The sequence below is a fragment of the Marmota flaviventris genome, chromosome 8 (genome assembly GCF_047511675.1).
Source record: "Marmota flaviventris isolate mMarFla1 chromosome 8, mMarFla1.hap1, whole genome shotgun sequence".
Classification (NCBI taxonomy): Eukaryota; Metazoa; Chordata; class Mammalia; order Rodentia; family Sciuridae; genus Marmota; species Marmota flaviventris.
The window spans coordinates 54,316,779-54,337,994 of record NC_092505.1 but is presented as its reverse complement, the minus strand read 5'-3'; the positions used below and the strand labels follow the sequence as shown (position 1 = coordinate 54,337,994).

At 42.4% G+C, this 21,216-nt stretch overlaps 1 protein-coding gene across 1 annotated transcript in view; it reads right to left on the bottom strand.

The window, feature by feature from the left end:
- Slc12a8 (solute carrier family 12 member 8) overlaps positions 1 to 20,505 on the bottom strand; it is a 116,377-nt gene extending 95,872 nt beyond the window's left edge. The window contains exons 1-3 of the mRNA XM_027936002.2: positions 20,404 to 20,505; positions 15,138 to 15,329; positions 6,809 to 7,040 (exon numbers count right to left, since the gene is read on the bottom strand). Of these exons, the coding sequence (XP_027791803.2) occupies positions 6,809 to 7,040; positions 15,138 to 15,329; positions 20,404 to 20,505 (526 nt within the window). The remainder of the gene's footprint in view (positions 1 to 6,808; positions 7,041 to 15,137; positions 15,330 to 20,403) is intronic.
- Positions 20,506 to 21,216: the final 711 nt, after the last annotated feature.

Below are 21,216 nucleotides of genomic sequence, written 5' to 3'. Positions count from 1 at the left end.
AATCTTTGCTACCTGAACCTCATATAGAGCATTAATCTCCAGGATATATAAAGAATTCAAAAACCTTAACACCCAAAAAACAAATAACTCAATCATAAATGGGCTAAGGAACTGAACAGGCACTTCACAGAAGAAATTGTATGTTTGATCAATAAATATAAGAAGGGCTGGGGCTGTAGCTCAGTGGCAGAGCGCTTGTCTAGCATGTTTGAGGCACTCGGTTCTATCCTTAGCACCGGATATAAAGTAAATTAATAAACAAAGAGGTTGTGTGTCCATCTACAATTAAAAAATATTTTTAAACAATAAATAAATATAAGAAAAAAATGTTTAACATATCTAGCAATTAGAGAAATGCAAATCAAAATTACACTGAGATGCCATGTCTCTCCAATAAGAATGGCAATTATCAAGAACGCAAGTAACAATAAATGTTAGCAAGGAAGAGGGGAGAAAGGCACATTCATACATTGCTGGTGAGAATGCAAATTGGTGCAACCACTCTGGGGGCAGTATGGAGATTCCTCAGGAAACTTGGAATGGAACCACCACTTGACCTAGTTATCCCACTCCTCGATACATATATCCGAAAGACTTAAAATCAGCATACTAGGGCTGGGGTTGTGGCTCAGTGGTAGAGCGCTCACCTAGCTTACATGAGGCACTGGGTTTGATCCTCAACACCACATAAAGTAAAATAAAGACATTCTGTCCTCCTATAACTAAAAAAATGAATTTTTTTTAAAAAAAAATCAGCATACTGTAGTGATACAGACACATCAATGTTTATAGAAGCTCAGTTCAGAATCGCTAAGCTATGGAACCAATATAGGTGCCTTTCAATGGATGAATGGATAAAGAAAATGTAGATTATATAAACAGTGGAATATTACTTAGCTAAAAAGAAAAATGAAATTTACGGCATTTGCCAGCAAATGGATGGAACTGGAGACTATCGTTCTAAGTGAAATAAGCCAATCCCCCCTCAAAACCAAAGGCTGGATGTTCTGATATGTGGATGCTAACACACAATAAGGGGGATTAGGAGAGAATAGAAGTGCATTGGATTAGTCAAGGGGAAATGAAGGGAGATGGGAAGAGGAAAAAACGGTAGAATGAATTGGACATAACCTTCCTATGTTCACACATGAATACTCTGCCAGTGAAACTCCACATCGTGTACAACCACACAAATGGGAAGTTATACTCCACGTATGTATGATATGTCAAAATACACTCTACTGTCAAGTATATCTAAAAAGAACAACAACCACAACATCTGTTAGAGAAAATAACAGCCTCTTCAATAAATAGTGCTGGGATATCTGATATCCACATGCAGAAGACTAAAACTTGAGTGCTACCTCTCACCCTGTGCAGGAAGCAACTCGAAATGGAATGAAGACCTAAACATAAGAGCAGAGACACTGAAACTAACAGGAAAACATAGGGGAACACTTCAAGACATTGGTGTAGGCGATAATCTTCTGGTTAGGACCCGAAAAACACAGGAAACAAAAGCAAAAATTGACAAATGATATTGCATCAACTAAAAAGCATCTGCACAGCAAAGGAAATGATATATCAACAGAGCAAAGAGACAATCTGCAGAATGGGAGGGAATATTTGCCAACTATTCATCTGGCAGAGGGTTAATATCAAGAATACATAAAGAACCCAGAAAAAAATAACAAAGCCTCAAGCAATCCTGCTTAAATATGGACAAATGGGGCTGTGAGTGTAGCTCAGTGGTGGGCACTTGCCTAGCATGTGTAAGGCCCTGGGTTCAATTCCCAGCACTGCAGGGAAGAAAGAAATGGGTTATGATCTAAATAGACATTTCTAGAAAGAAGAAATATAAATGGCCAACAAATATATGAAAAAATGCTCAATGTCATTAGCCATCAAGGAAATGAAAATTAAAACTACAAGGAGATACCATCTCACCCCACTTAGGATGGCTATTACAAAACTAATAAATCCTGGCAAGGATATGGGGAAAGAGGAATTCTTAGATACTGTTGGTAGGAATGTAAATCAGTACAGCCATTATACAGAACAGTATTGAGGTTCCTCAATAAACTAAGAACAAATCTAATACATGATGCAGCTATCCCACTTCTGGGTGTACAGCCAAAGGAAGTGAAATCAGCATACTAAAGAGACACCTGCATCATCATGTTTTATTGTGGTACTATTCACAATAGCTAAGGTATGAATCAGCCTAGTACCCACAGATGAATGGGATCAACAGATGAATAGATAAAGAAATACACACACACACACACACACACACACACACACAATGGAGTATTTTTCAGCCACAAAGAAGAATTAAATCCTGTCAGCTGCAGCAAAATGGCTGTAACTGGAGTATATTATAGTAAGTGAAATAAGCCAGACACAGAAGAATAGGTTCTCCCTCCTACCTCTCTTTCATATGTGGAAAGAGAGAGAGAGAGAAGAGAAGAGAAGAGAAGAGAAAAGAAGAGAAGAGAAGAAAAGAAAAGAAAGTCAATCTAGCTGGGGGCAGTGGTGCATATCTGTAATCCCAGTTATTTGGGAGATTGAGACAGGAGGATCGTAAATTCAAGGCCAGCCAGGGCAATTAGCAAGACCCTGTCTCAAAATAAAAAATAAGAAGGGCTAGGGATATATTTCAGTGGTAGAGCACGCTTGGATTCAATCCTCAGTACTGAAAAAAAAAAACTGAAATAGAATAGTGATTACTAGAGATTGGGAAGGGTATAAGGGAGATAGGTAGAAAAGGGAGGCTGTATTGATTAGTACATGCTATGTGAATATAGGAAACTATACACTGGACTCCATTAACATATACAGTTAATATGCATTAATAAGCAAAATATTTTTAAAAAACAAAACTTCTAGAAGAGAACACAGGAGAAAAATTTAGGTGACATCCGATTCATGATCCACTAAAGAAAAAATGAATATGCTAAGCTTCATTACAATTAAAAACTTCTGCTCTACCAAAGACATAATTAAGGGAATGAAAAGACAAACCACAGACTGGAAAAAAAAATATTTATAAAACACATATCTGTCAAAGGGCTTATATCCAAAATATGCAAAGAACCCTTAAAACTCAACAGGAAGAAAACAAACAATCCAAGTTTTAAAAGGGCACAGTATCTAGACAGTTCACCAAAGATGAAAGATGATACACAGATGGAAAATATAAGCATATGAAAATATGCTCAATATCAGATGTCATCAAGGAACTGCAAATTAAAGTGATGAGATACCACCACACACCTATCAGAACAGCCCAAATCCAGAACACGGACTGACATGCCAACTGCCAATCAGGACAGGAGCTGCAGAAACTCATTCAAAACGCAAACTCTTAACGGCCACTTTGGGACACAGTTTGGTAGTTTCTTTCAAAAAGAAACACGGTCTTACCCTATGATCCAGCCATCATGCTCCTTTGTATTTATCCAAGGGAGTTGAAACAAATATCGTCACAAAAACCTGAACAAGGATGTCTATAACTGTCTTGTTCATAATTGCCAAAAAAACTGGAAGTAACCAATGTCCTTCAACAGGTGAATGGAGAGATAACCTAGGGTCCATTCAGACAACTGAATAGTATTCAGAGGTAAAAAGAAATGTGCTATCAAGCCACAAAAGGACATGGAGGAATCCTAGGTGCATATTAGTAAATGAAAGAAGCCAATTTGGAAAAGCTACATATTGTCTGATTCCAAGTATATGACATTCTGGAAAAGGCTGAAACTGTGGAGGCAATAAAAAGATGAATGGTGGCCAGGAGTGTGCAGTGGGGTGGGATTAACAGGTAGAGCACAGGGGGTTTGCATACTCCTCTCTGTGATACTGTTATGGTGCGCACACAGCACTGCACCCTTCCAAAACCCTTAGAATATGCAACACCAAGCGTGAGCCCTAAACTACGGACGTTAAAAATCATATGTCAGAACTGGTTCATCAACTATTAACAAATGTACCCCACACTAATGCAAATGTTAACAGGGGAAGCTGTGGTGGGGAGGGAGACAGGAAGCAGGGAAGCAGGTGGGACTCTCTGTACTATCTGTTCAATTCTCCATTGACTGAAACCTGCTCTACGAACATCTATTAATTAATAAATTAACTATTATTAGTTAATTAATATCTACTATTAATAAATTAACATCTATTAATTTTTTTAAAGATATTTTATTAGTTGTTGGTGGCCCTTTATTTATTTTTATGTGGTGCTGAGACTCAAATCCAGTGCCTCACACATGCTAGGCAAGTGCTCTACCACTGAGCCATAACCCTAGCCCATAACATCTATTAATTTTTTTTAAAACAAGTAACACTGATCAATTGAAGGAAAAGAAATACAGCCACATGTAATCTCAGTAGATGACAATCATCATTAACACTTAGGCATAGTTCCTTCCAGTCTTTTTTCAAATCTCTATGTATAGGTTTTGTTTTGTTTTTTAATAGCTGAAACCATTCTGCTAAACCCATTCTGAAGGTCTGGTTTCAGTTTGAATTTTTAACCGCAAAGAAAACAGCCCCTATAAAACATCAGAGATACCAAAAGCAGATTCTAGAAGGGCCAGTTGCTATGGGAATAATTGAAAATAAATTCCAGTTCACACTACACCCTGCTAATGTACTGACCAGAAGGAAGGAGAAATATTTGGAGTAACTTATAAAAGCAGCCAAGAAAACTTCTAATCAAAAAGAAGGAAAACACATTAGTCTAGTAGGATTTCAGAGAGGCCAGCGGGATTGCCCTGCAATTTAACTGTGCTCTTTCAGCCATGTATTTATGAAGGGGAAAGCACTCAGGAATTGGGGACTACAGTGGGCACTTTCTCCCCTAACCTGGCAGGTTGGCAGCCAAAGGCCAGTAAGTCTCCCTCAGTATGGAGGCCGTCTCTGTAAGATGGTGCAAGGTCCACGGAGGCGGGGGGTGTCACCCTTTCCCTCCAATGGAGATGTTCCAAACAGCAGGCCACAAGAGATACCTGTGTGGATACCTGTGGCCCTTAGCATGGCAGTGGGCCCTGGGGACTCCTTCTGTACAGGAGCTGACCCTTAGGTGCTGGATCATGGGGCAGTCTGGGGATTCTGAGGAAGGACCCAGGATGCCAGAAGGTAGGGACATTCAAGGAATTTAGGGGAGCTACAATTTTCCAACAGAACAACTGCAGCATATGAAGAAGTGATGAAGCCAGACAGCGTATGCGAACAGAATTCTAACCTTTCCGCACCAACACTGTGAGAAAAGACAAGACTGTTTAGGACACACACCAGGCGCAGCCTAGAAGGGGAAAAGCAGGGTTGCTATCATGGAGTGTGAAAACAGGCTTGCTTCCCATCTCAGGAATCAGCTCAGTTGTCGGGACGAAGAAATCTAGTTTCAAACCCCAGCTCTGCCATGCATTTCCACCAATAGCATCTTTGAGCCTCGGTTTCCTCATCTGCAAAATGAGTATAGCTGTTCTTAAGATGTTCTGATAAGAATTCAACAAGATAAGCACATAAAGTGCCAAGTACAATGCAAGTGTTGTCCAATGCAGCCGCTATCGTGACCTGTACAGGTCACGGTCTGTGCTGTGTGCGTGTGTGTGTGTGTGTGTGTGTGTGTGTGTGTGAAACACAGCAAGGGGCTTCATCCTTCTTTCCCCATCCATAGTCCAGATAGTCCAGTTAGGCTGCTTGGTCATACTGTTATATAAAGACAGGGTCCCTGCAGTGGAAAACATCAAGCAGTGACCTTTTTTTCCAGTGTTCTAGGAATAGATCCACAATCTGGAGAGAAGCAAAGTTGGCCTTAATGCCAAACCAGAGCAAATCAGAAAGCTACAGAGTTATGACACTCTGGGTAAGAGCTGTTCACTCAAGGCCTAAAGCTTTAGGATTGAGTGGCCAAGCATCCTCAAGGCTGAGGAAAATCCAGGGTTAGATTAAATAGTGACAGACTGCTTAAACAGATGTGATATCATCTCCAAAGGGGGCAAAACTATACCTGGTTGGTAGTTTTCTTTAAGCTTATTAGTTAATGGATGCATATTTTTATTTTGAAAAAAAATAATTTAGCACATAAAACTATAAATAATCAAGCACATATCTGTCTCTGTCCCCCAGAAATAGTTAGTATTTGTCCTCCGTTCACAGTGCTAAAGATGGAACCTAGAGCTTCACACACTCTAAGCAAGCAAAGTTCTTTTAAAAAAAAAAATCCAGATGTGATGGAGCATACCTGTAATCCCAGCAGCTCAGGAGGCTGAGAAAGGAGGATCTCAAGTTCAAAGACAGCCTCAGCAACCTCACAAGCCCCTAAGCAACTCAGTGAGACTCTGTCTCTAAATAAAATACCAAAAAAAAGGGGGGGGGGGCTGGGATGTGGCTCAGTGGTTAAGCACCCCTGGATTCAATCCCCAGTCAAAAAAAAAAAATCAATGACAGAAAAAATTAAGGTCTGTTTATCTTCCCTACATGCATATTTATTTCTTGCCCAGTCTTCCAATCACTGTTATCAATTTAATCTCTGTGTATTTCTGCTCTCTTTTAATCTAAATTTTCTGAGTTTTGTTTTAAGAAGAAAAGGAAACAGAAAAAGCATGAAGTGAAAAATTGTGTGTGAAGAGAGACTTCGTGAAGTCACACCAAGACGTACCAACTCACCTGATCAGGAACGGCCACACTAAATTGTAGGTACAACCCATGACGGGAGGGTCATCTCCAAATTCACATCTATCAGCATTCACAAAGCAGTGCAGATCCCCAGGGTAGGCCACATACTGAATCCTGAAGGGCTTACCTGGGTCCAGGTGGGTGAATGAGCCCACCACAAAGTCCAGCGTAGACACGGCCAGCAGGAACAGCAGCAGCAGCTGGAATCGAATGATCCATTTGACGCCCGCTAGGTTGATCCCCAGCAAGGCCAGAAGCACGGCAACTGAAATTCCTCGCACAGCCCAGATGTTCCGGAGGCCCAGCAAATCCGAGATGGACTCAGCAAAGCCAGTGATGTACATGGCACCTGCAACACACTGCCCGGACGTTCCAGACAGGAAGAGCCAGCAAGACAGAGAAGCATCAGGAGCCTTGGGCAGGACCACCCACCCCGAGCACCCTGCTTGCCCCGACAAACACTTGCACCAGCCCAGGCTCAGCAGCGAGGAACCAGCACCATTACCCTGCTCTTTTCACCTGGGAATCTGCCCCAGGCCCCATTTCTGCTCGACTATGTCTTGAGCGAGGGGAGAATGAGCACTGAGCCCAAGCTGAGAGCCGACTGCCAGAGGTGACGAAGATGAAAAGAGTATGAGAGGAAGGCAGGGACCTGGGGGGTGCTGGGTCGAAGAGGCCTTCCGATTTCTCTGTCTGCACTATTCAAGAACTAAATCTAGAACAAGAGCAAGCAGGGGGTCCCATCTTCAGAGCCACAGAAGGGCACTGTGGCCAATTTCTTTGTAGGTTAATATTATTTCTGAAATTATCTAAAACTTGGAAATAGAGGAAAAAAGTAGATGGCACAGCTTTTCAAGGTCATATGTTACAAAAGCTACCCAAGGACATCTAGGCAAATGTACTCTGTTCAATTCACTATTTGCTATTAATATCTCAGACTAAGTAAAATTACGTGTTAACTTACAGATTTTTTTTTTTCTAGTAAAAATACAAGTAACTTTTATCCAGGGAAACAGAAAGCCCAAAAGATTAAAAGTTTGTTGTCCTGTAAGACATCGACTAGCTTTGTATCTAACCCAGCAACCTTGTCTTTGTATGTATTTGGTAAATTGCCCAGAACTCTGTAGGTTGATCTCCATCCATCTAACATCCACACCTAGCTTCTCACTGCTCTTTAACATCCTATTGGCTCCTCCACTGATTGATGAATTCAATAAAAGCTTTGGCACAAGCTCATTTTATATTTGCCATGATTTTACATCTGAGCCATAATTTTACTTTGGGGGGGGATATTTGAAAGATAAATCAATAGTTAAAAATAACACCCACCTCACTTTACCTAATCCTCAGCCTCAGCTCCCTTTGCTCCTCAGGTTTGTCCCTTCTCTGCCCCACAAGGTCAGCTGTCACTCTCATCCCTGTTGCCCTGTTCTTGCCAATCCCCCAGGGAACAAACCCTGTTAGGGCCTCACTGGAGATATTCTTTTTCCATTAAGTCTTTTCTCATCTCCATCTTCTGAATACACATTCAGCTCACTGCCGGTTTCATACATTTCGTTATCTGCATCCACCTCCCACATATATCACGTATAGAAGTGATATATAGTGATATTCAGTGAACCACTACCAGGAATGCAAACATCTTTTAAAAAACAAACATAAAAAAATTTAGCTGATTTACATCTCTTCAAATACCCTGATTTGCTAAGTATACCACAAGCATCCAAGAAATATTTTGTGATAACTTGATTGTATAAAAAGTGCTTTGGGAAGCAATCACTGCTAAGCCATAGCCCTTTCATGCAAAGGCCAGAGGGTAACACAAGTTCTGTATTTGAGGGGAGCTCACACGCACAGCCCCATTCTTCACTGTGGCACACCACATTTTTCTAAATGTTCTCCAAAATGTACACACTTAGCTTAAACGGTCATTCCAGCCCTCTCAGTATCCCATAATTATAGGAATCTCTGTCCATATTAGAAATGTGGAGGAAATATAATTATCTCTGAGAGAGAGAGAGAGAGAGAGAGAGAGAGAGAGAGAGATTGAGATTTGTGTTTTCCTATATTTACTTCAGAACTTAAACTGTCTCTTGACTTAACCCCAAGAGTGTGGTGGTGCTAATGATACTATGTGATCAGTATTTGGCCAGGTCAACAGGACTCCTCATGGTCAGATTTATCTGAATTTAAAAAAAAAGAGAGAGATAAGAATGGAGTAATAAAGATCATTTATATGGGCTTCAACTTCCCAGGTGTCCCATGTCACCCACATGCCACATGCAGAAGATGATGCCAGAACTTGAATGTGACCATTTGCATCTGGAGCCTCCAAGAAATTCTTTTATATATATTTTTTCCTAGCAGCTGAACAGTACTTGCTTACATGAGGAGGGCCAAGCTGTACGCACCACTTCTGTTTCCAGTAATTCCAGGAGAGCCCCTCTTTGGGGTTTGCACCTATATGTCTTTTAACTCAAGTTGCCACAACAGGGGAAAAAATTCTCTGGGATGCTTGAAAGACCTCTTTGGTGGTTAGAAGCATGGACTGTGAAGCCAGGTAAGGCCAAACCCTGTGTGACTTGGGAAAGTGTCTCATTTTCTCACCTGTGAAACACAGATAATAGCAATACTGACTTCAGAAGGTTATTGGGATGATTAAATGCCCTTGACCAATATCTGACTCATAGTTGAAGTTATAGAAATAATGATTATTGGCATTATCATTATGATTTTATTATTAGCTACCAAAGAAGAAGAAACAGGAACTAGCTGCAAATACCATAAAACACTTTGCTAATGCTAAACAGTTGATGGTAAAGCCACTGGGAAGTTGCAATATAAGTCATAAATAAGGATTCTTGAAGTCAAAGAGATTGACTTTAAGGAAAAGCAGTAATAGTCCAAAATCATATCATCCTCTCAAAATTTAAGAGTTTGGGAAAGGAGAAAGGGTATTTATAGAGATTTCATATTTGGTCAGGGATGAGATAGTAAACAACATTTTATCTGGGAGGAATATAAAAAGTAAAAGAAATAAGAAATAGGAAAAAGAAAAGTATGTTTAATTATAGCTTCTAAGGGTTGTCCGCTACCACAAGAACTAAAAACATAATAAAATGCCAAATCAATTAGGGCGAAAATGCAATGCAAATAAATTTGACCCCTGTTGGCAAAGCCAGAAGTAGTAAAAAATAAAATTTAAAATTATCTATACAGCAATGAACAGGAGAATTCTAAAAACCCAAGAGACTCAACCAAACTTGCCTCTAGAGGAGGAAAAAAAAGAGAAGAAAAAAAGAATTTAGTCCTAAATGTTTTTATTAGTTAAAAGAGAAAGAAAAATAAAGGAACAAAGTATTAACTGAAAAGTCACAAGAAGGTGAACATAAATAAATGAGAGTGTAAAAGGAAGTATTTAATATAAAGAAATATAAAATTGAAGAAAAACAAGAGAAATGACACAAAAATCAAAATATAACCCTTTAAGAAAAATCAATAAAATGGATAACCCCTGGTAACCTGATTAAAAAGAAAAGAGAGAATGCAAAAACATAGACTATTAGGAATGAAAAAGGAATAAAACTACTGTGAGCACTGAAGGACCCGGCTGGACGAAAACTTCACGGATCATCTGAGCCTTTTGTTCAGGAACGGGATAAGGCCCACAGGAATGGACCCGCTCTCCTGGTGGAAAATGAGCCCCTGGCCAAAGCGGGAATTGGGGCTTATACTGGCTATACTCAGAGCGTGTCAGTTTGGGCACTCAGGAATTTGGGTCTTTGTGCTGGGGGTCAGTGGCCAGCACCTGGAGAGGATTTATCTTGGAAGAGATTAGTGTCTCCTAGAGACTATCATTCTAGGTTTGATGAAACACTTTCTCCCCGCCAGTGGCCAGCATCTGAAAAGGATTTATCTTGAGAGAGAAGAAAGCTATCCATGTATGGTTTTCTTTTTCACTCCCTTTTCCCAGGCCACATTATCTTAGGGTTTTTCATTTTCCATGTCTAACAACGACTAATAAAGAAAAATGAAATGGAGAACAAAAATGTGCCATAAATTAGGTATGCTCATATTATTCAATATTCAGTAAGTACTATGCTCATAAAGTAAAAACACTGACCTAGGGGAATATCTGTGACTTCAGGTTAAGTGAGACCCCCATGATGTGGAATAGAGTATGAACTTTGTTTATAAAAATAAGCAAGTCCTTCAAATCCCCACCCGTGTGTGACTAGAGTGGTGGAAGACAATATAAGCTGTGGACACTGGCTACCTTGGGTGGGGACAGCTCACTTTTCATTACGTTACATTATGGCTGATGCACTAACTGACTACAGTGAAGATCATTTTGCCCTTTTATATCAATTTATAAAGGAAAAAAATAAAAATAAACATACTGAGAGTACCATTATATTTATGCAAAACTACATTGGGGTATGTTGTAGTCCTGTGTTCAGGGAAGCAGCCCAGGATCAAGGCCTTCATCACCCCTGGCTCACAACAGCCATCTCAATGCTGGTCTGAGCTCGGCACAAGGCATGGACTATCAGTGATTGCCCCTTCCCCACAGCAAGGAAACTACCTTAAGGTCTACCTTCCAACCTACACCACTCTTTCTTGGAAAGCATTCCTGGTGATTTGTGTAAATATCTCCAGCGGTTGTTTTTAGTTTTTAATTTTCTGGCAGTATCAGGAGTTAAACCCAGAGGCATTTTACCCTGGAACCACATCCTAGGCCTTTTGATTTTTTATTTTGAGACAGGGTCTCACTAAGTTGCTTAAGGCCTTGCTAAATCACTGAAGTTAGCCTCAAACCTATGAACTTTCCTCCTCAATCTCCCAAGTCACTGGGATTACAGGCATGCACCACTGCACCCAGCATCAAGTATTTGTTATATTTTTAAAGTATTTTCATTTCCTCCTGAAGTTTATAACCATAGGTATTCCTATTTCTTTTCCATTTTCTTTTTTTTATTTATTTATTTTTTGGCGGACACAACATCTTTGTTTTTATGTGGGGCTGAGGATCGAACCCGGGCTGCACGCATGCCAGGCGAGCGCACTACCGCTTGAGCCACATCCCCAGCCCTTCTTTTCCATTTTCTAAGAGAAATTTCTCTAACTCCCTGCCATAAGACACAGGGAGTGTCACTGACCATTTTAAAGAGACAATGTGGACTATACCTCCATTCGAAGGTATTTGTTTTAGAAGAACTGCACATGCACAGTCATAGGCATTTCCCCTCCACCTTCAGGTACCCAGTTAGAGGACTAGAGCTGTCCCTCCACCCACCTTCTTCTGTCACAAACCCCTGAGTTTGGTTGAAGCTGGTAACAGTTTTGCACATGTGCTAATCCCATGAGGAAAACTCCAGGCCTCTGTCAAGTCTATAAAAGATTTCCAGTTCCCCACTGTTTTTGTACAGAGCACAGTAGCCATTATAAATGCTTATAGACAGGTCAGTATGCTGAAGACAGACATTCTGGTGTCTAGTTAAGAAGCCTTCAGACTGATATGGGCGGGTGAGTGGGGCAGGGAGTGAGGAGGGTCTCTAACCATCTTCCCCTCTTAGCCAAGGGAGTCTGGTCCCACAGGGAAGCTTGTTACATGGGTCTCAGAAGTGAGGGAAGAAGGGCTTGGGATCATTATGGTTTAGATATGAAGTGTTTCCCAAAGACTCGTGGTAAAGGCTTGGTCCCCAAAGCACCAACGTTCAGAAATGGGGCTCTGGGGGGGGGGATTGGGTGGTGAGAGCTCTGACTAGTCTATTGATGAATTCTTAGCTGCTAGCATCATGGGGAGGTGGGGAAAACTGTAGGAGGTGGGTCCTTCTTGCAGAAGCAGCTCACTGAGGGCAGGCTCCAATGGTGTCTATCTTGTCCCCAACCTCTCCTATCCTCTGTCCGTCTGCTTCCCAGCTGCAGTGAGGTGAGCAGCTTTATTCTACCACACCTTCCACTGTGATGTGCTGCCTTCCCACAGATCCAGACACAGGAGCCAGCCAGCCAGGGATTGAACCCTCTGAAACCAAAATAAGTCTGTCCTCTTTTAAGTTGTTCATATTGATTATTTTGTTAGAGTGAGAAAAAGCTGACTAAAACAGGGAGAACAAAGGACGTCCACAAGATTTTTGCAAGCTTTTAAAATAATTATTCTCGTGTTTGCATCTCTTAAGTTTTGATGCTGTAGGACAGGGGCTGGCAAACTGGCTCACTGGCCAAATCTTGATTGCTGCCTGTTTTGAGACAGAGAGCAATGTCTTTTTTTTTTTTTTTTTTTTTTTTGGTACTAGGGATTGAACCCAGAGGCACTTTGCTATCACACTTCATCCCTAGCCCTTTTTATTTTTTATTTTGACACAATATCTTTATTTTATTTATTTATTTTTATGTAGTGTTGAGGATCGAACCCAGGGCCTCACACATGCTAGGCAAGCGCTCTACCACTGAGCCACAACTCCAGTAAAAAATATGTCAATACGATAACTTAGATGAAACAGAAACATCCTTAAAAAGATGCAAGCTTACGAAGCTGGCTCCAAAAGGAACAGAAACGTGGAACAAGCCCACGTAAATAGAGACTGAATTAGAATCAAAACTTTCTACAAAGAAAATGCCATAGTCTCACTGCTGAATTTCACCAAACATTTAAAGAATTAACATCAAACACTTCCAAAAAACTAGAAGAGAAGGGAACACCTCCCAACGCACTCTGTGAGGCCAGCAGTAGCCTCACACCAAAACCAGACAAAGACGTCACACCCCAAAAAACTACAGGCCAACAGACCTCATGAATATGCACAAAAGGTCCTCAACATACTAGAAAAAAAGCCAGTAACACATACAGGATTAAACAGAAACCACACCCTGCTCAGAGACTGCAGCCTGGGGTAGCTTCAGACAAAGCAGAGGCGTGACGAAGACACTGATCAGAGGCACTTGGAGATATCTGACCAAGGCCCAAGTGGAAAGAAGGCAGAACAGAAGAGCTGCTGACACAGAGGCTTCTCTCAGACGCCAGGGCTGAGAAAACATCTTTCTCATATTTCCTTCCAAATAAGCCCACTGAAGGGAGACTAGGTAAACCAGCTTCTTCTCTTTATCCTGGGTATTCAGAGCTGGCACCTGCTTCTAGAAGCTGGCTTGTCCCTGCCCAGGGAGTGGGGAGAGCAAGGACTTCTGTGTCCACCCTGCAGCCCATTTGGCTCCACAATAGTAGAGCTAGGCACAAATCCTCAGGGGAATAAAGTATACCAGCCACTCATTATTCACCTTGCAGACAATAGTTTGAACATCTTTTACCCAAAAGGCATGGATAATCAGAAATGTTACAGATTTCAGAACTTTTCTGATTTTGGTATATGTGCATAGACTTTGTGGGCTGAGCATCCTAATGTGAAAATCTGAAGTCAGAAATGTTTCAAAATACGAAACTTTTGAGCACCATTCAATATAAGGTTATAAAAAAATTTAGATTTTGGAACATTTTAGATTATGGATTTTCAGATTAGGGATGGTTGACCTATACTATTCTTAAAGAACTTTCTTTGGTAAAAGCACATGCTCTTAAACAGTCAGTGACAACCCATCTGCCTTCCCTGCAGACAGACAGACAGACACTCTCTCTCTCTCTCTCTCTCTCTCTCTCTCTCTCTCTCTCTTTCTACTTTATGCTGTTAGAGAATCAGATGTATTTCTTATGAAATCCCTTACCTGTGCTACCTAAAAATAAAAGAAACAAAACCAATGTCTTCCTTGAGGAGACTCTTGGACTCTTCTTTATACAAATTCTTTAAGCTGTTTTGAAAACCACCCTTTGTGGGTACCGTAGAATCTTTTTCAATCCAAGAAATGCTTACAAAGAACTGCTTCTTAGTGTCTGTAGTTTGTTTCCTCAGCATTAAGTCACCGCCTTGTGTTTTAGCTAAATAAGCCTTAGAACTGCTCCCTGCTGACTGGTTTTCTATATGCCTTCATCCAGCCTGATGAGGTGGTCTCCTCGTCGCCATCCTCTTTCTCAGATACAGAGTCCACACAAGGGCTTTCAGCCTCCCTATTAAGGTCACCTGAGTCATCAAATGTGTGTGAGAGCTCCAGCTCAGTTGACAAGGGCCTCCTTCCAAGAAAGTCCCTTGGCACAGGCAGAATGCCTTCTCTTCAGCACAAAAATGCCCTGGTCCCAGGCCACATGGCTGCCACCTGGGCTCCAGCTGCTATGGTGCACACCCTTCCTAGCCAGGCAGCAAGAATGGTGCTGGGCCAAGCCCCTTGTCAAATCAGGAATCCATGAGGCAGGAATGGTGGGAGCAGGAGCTCTGGACTAAGGGGTCAGGGATCTGGACCAGAGCCAGGTAGAAAGAGGAAGGGGAGAGAAGATGGTGAGAAGAGAAGAAGCAGAGCGCAGGCGGGGGGTGGGGTGGGGTGCTGGGGTCGTCCGCTGTTGGCAGCCTCACCTGTCCAAACACATAGAGCAGCCCGATGGTGCCTCCCATCTGCCCGCCGAGGACGGAGGAGATCATGGAGTAGACGCCGCCACTGCCCATGCCAACCTGCTCCCCAACGCCGATGCCAGACAGCACAGTAACAAGGGCCACGAGGATGACAAAGGACACCAGAAGCATGCCCATGAGCACACCCGTGTTTCCCTGTAGAACAGCAAGGATCAAGATGAGGGTGAGCAGCGGAGGTCCTGCCAGAGTGGTCCCCAATGGGAGCACTAACCACTTCCCCTCACCCTGGGACCCACTGCCTTAGAATGGGGGTGGGGGCGCCGCAAGTAGGGCAACCGGAAACAGTTGAAAGACACCACCAGAGCTAAGGCCTATGAGGAGTACTTTAAATCCTCCAATGACTTCCCATCACCTAAGTAGTAAAGTTGAAGCACTCAGTATAGTCATGAGGCACCTTCTAATCTGTTACTCTGTGCCCTACCATGCAGGGACATGCTTTGTCCCACCACCTGCTTACCTACATGACTGGAATGCCTTTACTGTTCATTCTATGCGTTTGCCATGTTAAAGCCAATGCATCCTTAAAGACTCCGTGTTTAGGATTTCCTCCCTCAGGAGCCATCCCTATAATGCTTCGGGGCTCCTCCAGGATCCAGGGTTTAGTACTTATTGCAATACTTGCCATACTTGCCAGGGGTTTTCCTCCCTGGCAAAATTCCTTTCTACTACAACATTGCCACATAGTAGACCTAGGAGAAGAAAGCCCTCTGCCTGCTACTCTTTCACAGGCCACTGGGGAAGGAAGTTCTGGGGACATACTGTTCATCTAGCTTTGGAACTACCTGCAAGCAAGACCTGGCTGATTGGAAGAGTGCAGGGGACATGTGCAGGCACCAGAAGGAATCGCTGCAGTAAACTTTCCCATTCATTTGTGCTTTCTCTCGCATGAGTTTTTCACATGTTTTTTAGCTTGAAGTACTGTGGGGTTTTTTATTATTATTGTTGTTGTTGTTGACTACCTCAAATTTCCTATGGGAATAAGCAGAATAGAAAAAAAAATGTGGGACTGGGAATGTAGCTCAGTGGTAAACTATCTGCCTAGCATGCCTGAAGAACTGGATTCTATGCCCAGAATTAAAAGAAAAGACTGAAAAAGAAAAGACAGGTAAATCTGAGATGTTAAGTGTTGCATCAGGGTGCAATAAGATAGCTGTAGCAACGCACTAGCCATTAGTCTTTGAAAAAGGGATGAGCCTCTGACCATCTGACCTAGCGTGGAACTGAGGAGCAAGGAGAGGGTCTCCTAGGGGACACTCAGGTCAAGAAAGGAATGTGCATCTGCATAGGTAGGGCTCTGAATGCAAACTGCATATTGAGCACAAGTAGACAGGGTGTCTCCTCAACTGTGGCTACTGGGACTTTACCTCTGCTCAGTTTGCTCTTTTGTAAAATTGAGATAATATTTATCTCAGGGTTGTCAGGAAATAACAAATCTTAGGGGGATTAAATACATATAGTGTACTTAGAATGCCATCCAGGATATAAGGGCTTGATAAACTTTATTTGCTATATTCTTATTTTGCTATAAATTTTATGTCACCATTATTACTATTGTTCATTATTGTTATGCAGTTTATACGTATTCTACCCACTCACTCTCCTTCTCCTTAGTGGCTAGACTGGAGCATGAGGATATCTGTGGCTCCCTCTGGGAACAAGACATCAACAGTTGTGTGGGTATGTGTACAAAAACCCAGCCACAGCCACACAGTTCACATCGCTGTTGGGATTTCTAGGGTTGGCAGTGTTAAATGATTCCAGAGGTGAGACAGGGGCAAAAGAAGAACTGACAGGAGCCAATCATAATGCCTACTTGCCCACCCCAATGCCCCAGCACCAGATGCCCCCAGGCAGATGGCCTTAAACTATATGTGAGTATGACATCTCAACATGCTGGGGACTCATTTTGCTGATTTTATACTTATAAGGAAATTACATAGGATCATGTTCATACCTATAAATTGTCTGCATGTAAAAATAAAATATCCAATAACATATTTAAATTTTCATACTAGAATGACCACTTCACCATTTTTCAGATTATAAGTATGCCTCCAAATTATTCCATACAGTTAAAATCTTCCATTTAAAAACTAATAATTTTGTCATGATCTCTACCATTTTCATTTTATGCCATTCCCTAGAAGCTCTATATTTAGAATTCTATATTATTTTTGGCATTTCATGTTTGCCTTTGTTTTCATGATCAAATATGATTTTTCAGGTAAAACTAATGTCAGAGCTGAAAACTACAGATCATTTTAAGACAAAAGGATGTATTTGTGTGGTAGACAAACTTAAAGATAGCCCCAGTGATCCCTGTCCCTTGGTATTTCTGTCCTTGTGTAATACCCAGCCTTTTGGGTTTAGGCTGCACCAAATGACTCACTCTTTTAAAGTATGCAAATATTTTGTCAGTCACTCAAAATGATCACATTAGTTGAAATTTATTTCATAGTTTTTGAAGTGCAAATTTAAACATGCACAAACTTCTATTTTAGGCTATTTGTTTTTATCCATGTAGTGACTTGCTTTTAATAATTAGAATACAGAAGTGACAGAATCTGTGATTAGGATAGTAAAAAGACTATGGCTTCTGTCTCATGCTCTTGCTCTCTCCTCCTCTCTTAGATTGCTCCCCCTTGTAGAAGTCTGCTGCCTTTTCATGAGGCAACCCTAGCAGACATCCACATGATGAGGACCCAGGCCTGGGTCAATAACCACTTCCCGGCACCCCAGCTGAGGCTTCAGAGGAGACTGCAGCCTGACCAACAGCTTGACCAAAACCCTCAAGCAAGAGGCACCCAGCTAAAATAGTACCTGGATCCCCAAATCACAGAAACTGTAAGAGAAAACATATCTATTGCTTTAATATTAGGGTAATTTGATATGCAATAATAATAACTAATGTAACTTATACCTTCGCTTTGGGGATGGAACTAATAGTTCTTGACAGCCCTTAAAAAAAAAGGGGTGGTGGAGCTAAAGGACTAAGAGTCTGTTCTCCATCCACCTTTCCATAACCATCCTTACAGGAACAGAGCTCAGGAATCCCAGGCTGACACTGATCAGGCCTCCTCTGCCTTAGAGGTCAGGTTGATGGGCCTTGGTTGGACATAGGCTGGAGAGTTACTAAGCAGTGAGGTGACCACCACAGGAAGAAGAAGAACGAGGTCAGGTCCCAAAAGCCTCAGCCTACCTGCCAAGATGAACAGTCTGGGCTTGCGGCTATGTTTTTGTAAGTCTGGGGCCCCCATAAATTTAGAGGGCTTATGAGAGGCATAAATTCTTAGCATAAACACTAATTTATTGACACCAATCTAAGCTTCCTATGCATTAAAAATAAAAAATTTCAGACTCACCCAGGTACAGTAAAGGCTGAACCCTGAGGTAAGGACTGGGATGTGACTGAACAAGAGCTTAGGAAAATTTGGCCTTATCCAGGCCTCTTGATGGGGAAATCCAAGAACTCTGCACATCCCACCACCATGGAGCTGTAATCCCCTGGAATATGCCCATGGAATGGTTAATTTTATGTGTCCACTGTAGTGACCAGTGGTTTAGTCAGACACTAGTCTAAATATTGCTGTAAAGGTATTTTAAAGTTGTGATTAAAATAATCAGTTGTCATAAAGTAAAGAGGTTACCCTCCATAATGTGGGTGGGCCTCTTCGGATCAGTAGAAGGCCCTATGAGCAAAGACTAAGGTTTCCCAAAGAAGGATTCTGCCTCTAAGCTGCAATGTAGAAATTCTGCATGAGCTTTCCACCTTCAAACTCAAAACTTACCTGATAATATATACCTTGTATGTGTGTATCTCCTCTGGCATCGGCTCTGTTACTTTAGGAATATTCTATACCTTCAACAGCCCTCTCTTCCACCTGTCTGGTCCAACTCACCCTTCAAGGCCTTCCAAACTGCACCTCTCCCCAGGAAGCTTTCCTGGACACTTCCGTGAATGCAGCATCCTCAGCCTGTTCCACCCCTGAGGTGTTTCCCGCTGCTCTGACGACATGACTCTGCCCACTATGGGAAGGAGGAGGTGTTGGGTTTTGCAATTCCATTGGCACTAGTAGTGCTAGCACACAACAGGTATTCACCTTTTCTTCTGGGCCTATTTGGTATACTGAAGTCCCACCATGGGAGAAGGCACAATATGAAGGGCTGAGGACCCTGCTCAGGGTGCACACCTGTATGGAAGAATGCTTTTGCATAAAACAAAGGAAAGGACTTTTGTTCTCTGTGCAGAGAAAGACAAACTAACCCCGTAGGACCTTGTGCAGGGCAATCTATCCCCCAGAGGTAAGGAGCCTACACCTCTGACTAAGGGCCCCCATGTATGGTCACACACAGAGTCAGAGAGAGTGGGAGAAGGCAACCATGTGGGTGAGGAGCTGGTGCATTAGCAGGACACAGGAAAGATAAGAAGGCCAGAGAGGGTCACAAGCTGGAAGCAAAACTGCCACCCATCTGATCTCTCTGCTCATCTCTAGTCCCACCCATGATGACCCGTGACTCTTTGGGTAATCAAATCCATGGGGAAGCTTCTATTGGAACCTGTGAGTCCCGGGCTCACAGACTCTCATTTAAAGAGCAATGCCATGTGGGGCACAGTGGCACACACCTGTGATTCCAGCAACTCAGAAGGCTCAGGCAGAAGGATCATAAGTTCAACACCAGCCTCACAATTTAGTGAGGCCCTAAACAACTTAGCGAGATCCTGTCTCAAAATAAAAAAAATAAAATAAAATATAAAAGGCTGGGGATTTAGCCCAGTGGTTAAGCACCCCCAGGTTCAATTCCCAGAACCAAAAAATAAATAAATAAACAATGCCAAGGAGCTGGGGATGTTTCTCATTGATGGAGCGCTAGCCTCACACTTATAAGGCCTTGGGTTTGATTCCCCAGCACCACAGAAAAAGAAAAAAGATTTTTAAAAAAACAATGCCAATTAATACTTACAACTACTAATAAAATAGAACAATTATAACAATAAAAATTGTAAATCAGGCATACAACTACTAATAAAAATAGAACAATCATAACAATAAAAAGCCATGCCAGCTCGCCACTTACTTGTGTCCTATTTCATGTTTCAGGAGCACCTGTGCTTCAGGAAACTATTGCCTGCACTGAAGGATGCCAAGCAGGACAGCTTTCCAGATTGTGGACCCACAAGAGGCACCAGGGCCACCAGCTCATCACTTACCACCAGCCAGCCGGTCCTCAAGAACAGGACAACCCCAAAAATGTTGATCATGCAGGACGTGAACACACCATCCCAGGTCCCAAACAGCACTGGCTCCCACATGAACAGCTGGATCTTCCACCAGGGCTGGGGCTGGGCCAGGGCCCCCTGCCAAGAGAGCACACTGATGTCATCTGAGCCACCACCAGGAGGGCCAGGGAAGGCAGGAGAAGGAGGAGTGGACCAGGAAGAGGCAGGAATCCTCCTGGGCAATCATGTGTTTTCAAAAGTGTGCACACACTCTCACAAACACACACTCTGAGGGGTTTTGTGTTTTTGTTTTTGTTTTGGGGGGGGAGGCATTGGGAGATGAACTCAGGGACACTTTGCCACTGAGCTACACTCCTGGGTCTTTTTATTTTGAAATGGTCTTGCTAAGTTGCTAAGGCTGGCCTAGAGCTTTCGATCCTCCTGCCTCAGCCTCCCAAGTTGCTGGGATGACAGGCCTGCACCACCACACCTGGCACACACACAGTTTTGAGGATTGAGTCCACAACAGGGTCACTATTCTCTACAAATACCAGGGACTACTATACCCGTGTGTAGCAGAAACTAGCTATTCCACAAAAACTGACTTCCTTTCCTTTTGGCCGCCCAGGTAGGCAACATTTCCCAGCCTTTCTGCAGGTGTGGCCATGTGACATGAAGGTGGGAAAAACACCCTGGGCCCCAGCTCAGGCAGTGGTCACCGTTCTGGGCAGCATCTCTTTGCTTTTCAGTCCAAGGTCCTATGGCTGAAGGCAGCTCCCAGGGGTTACTAATCTTCAGATAACC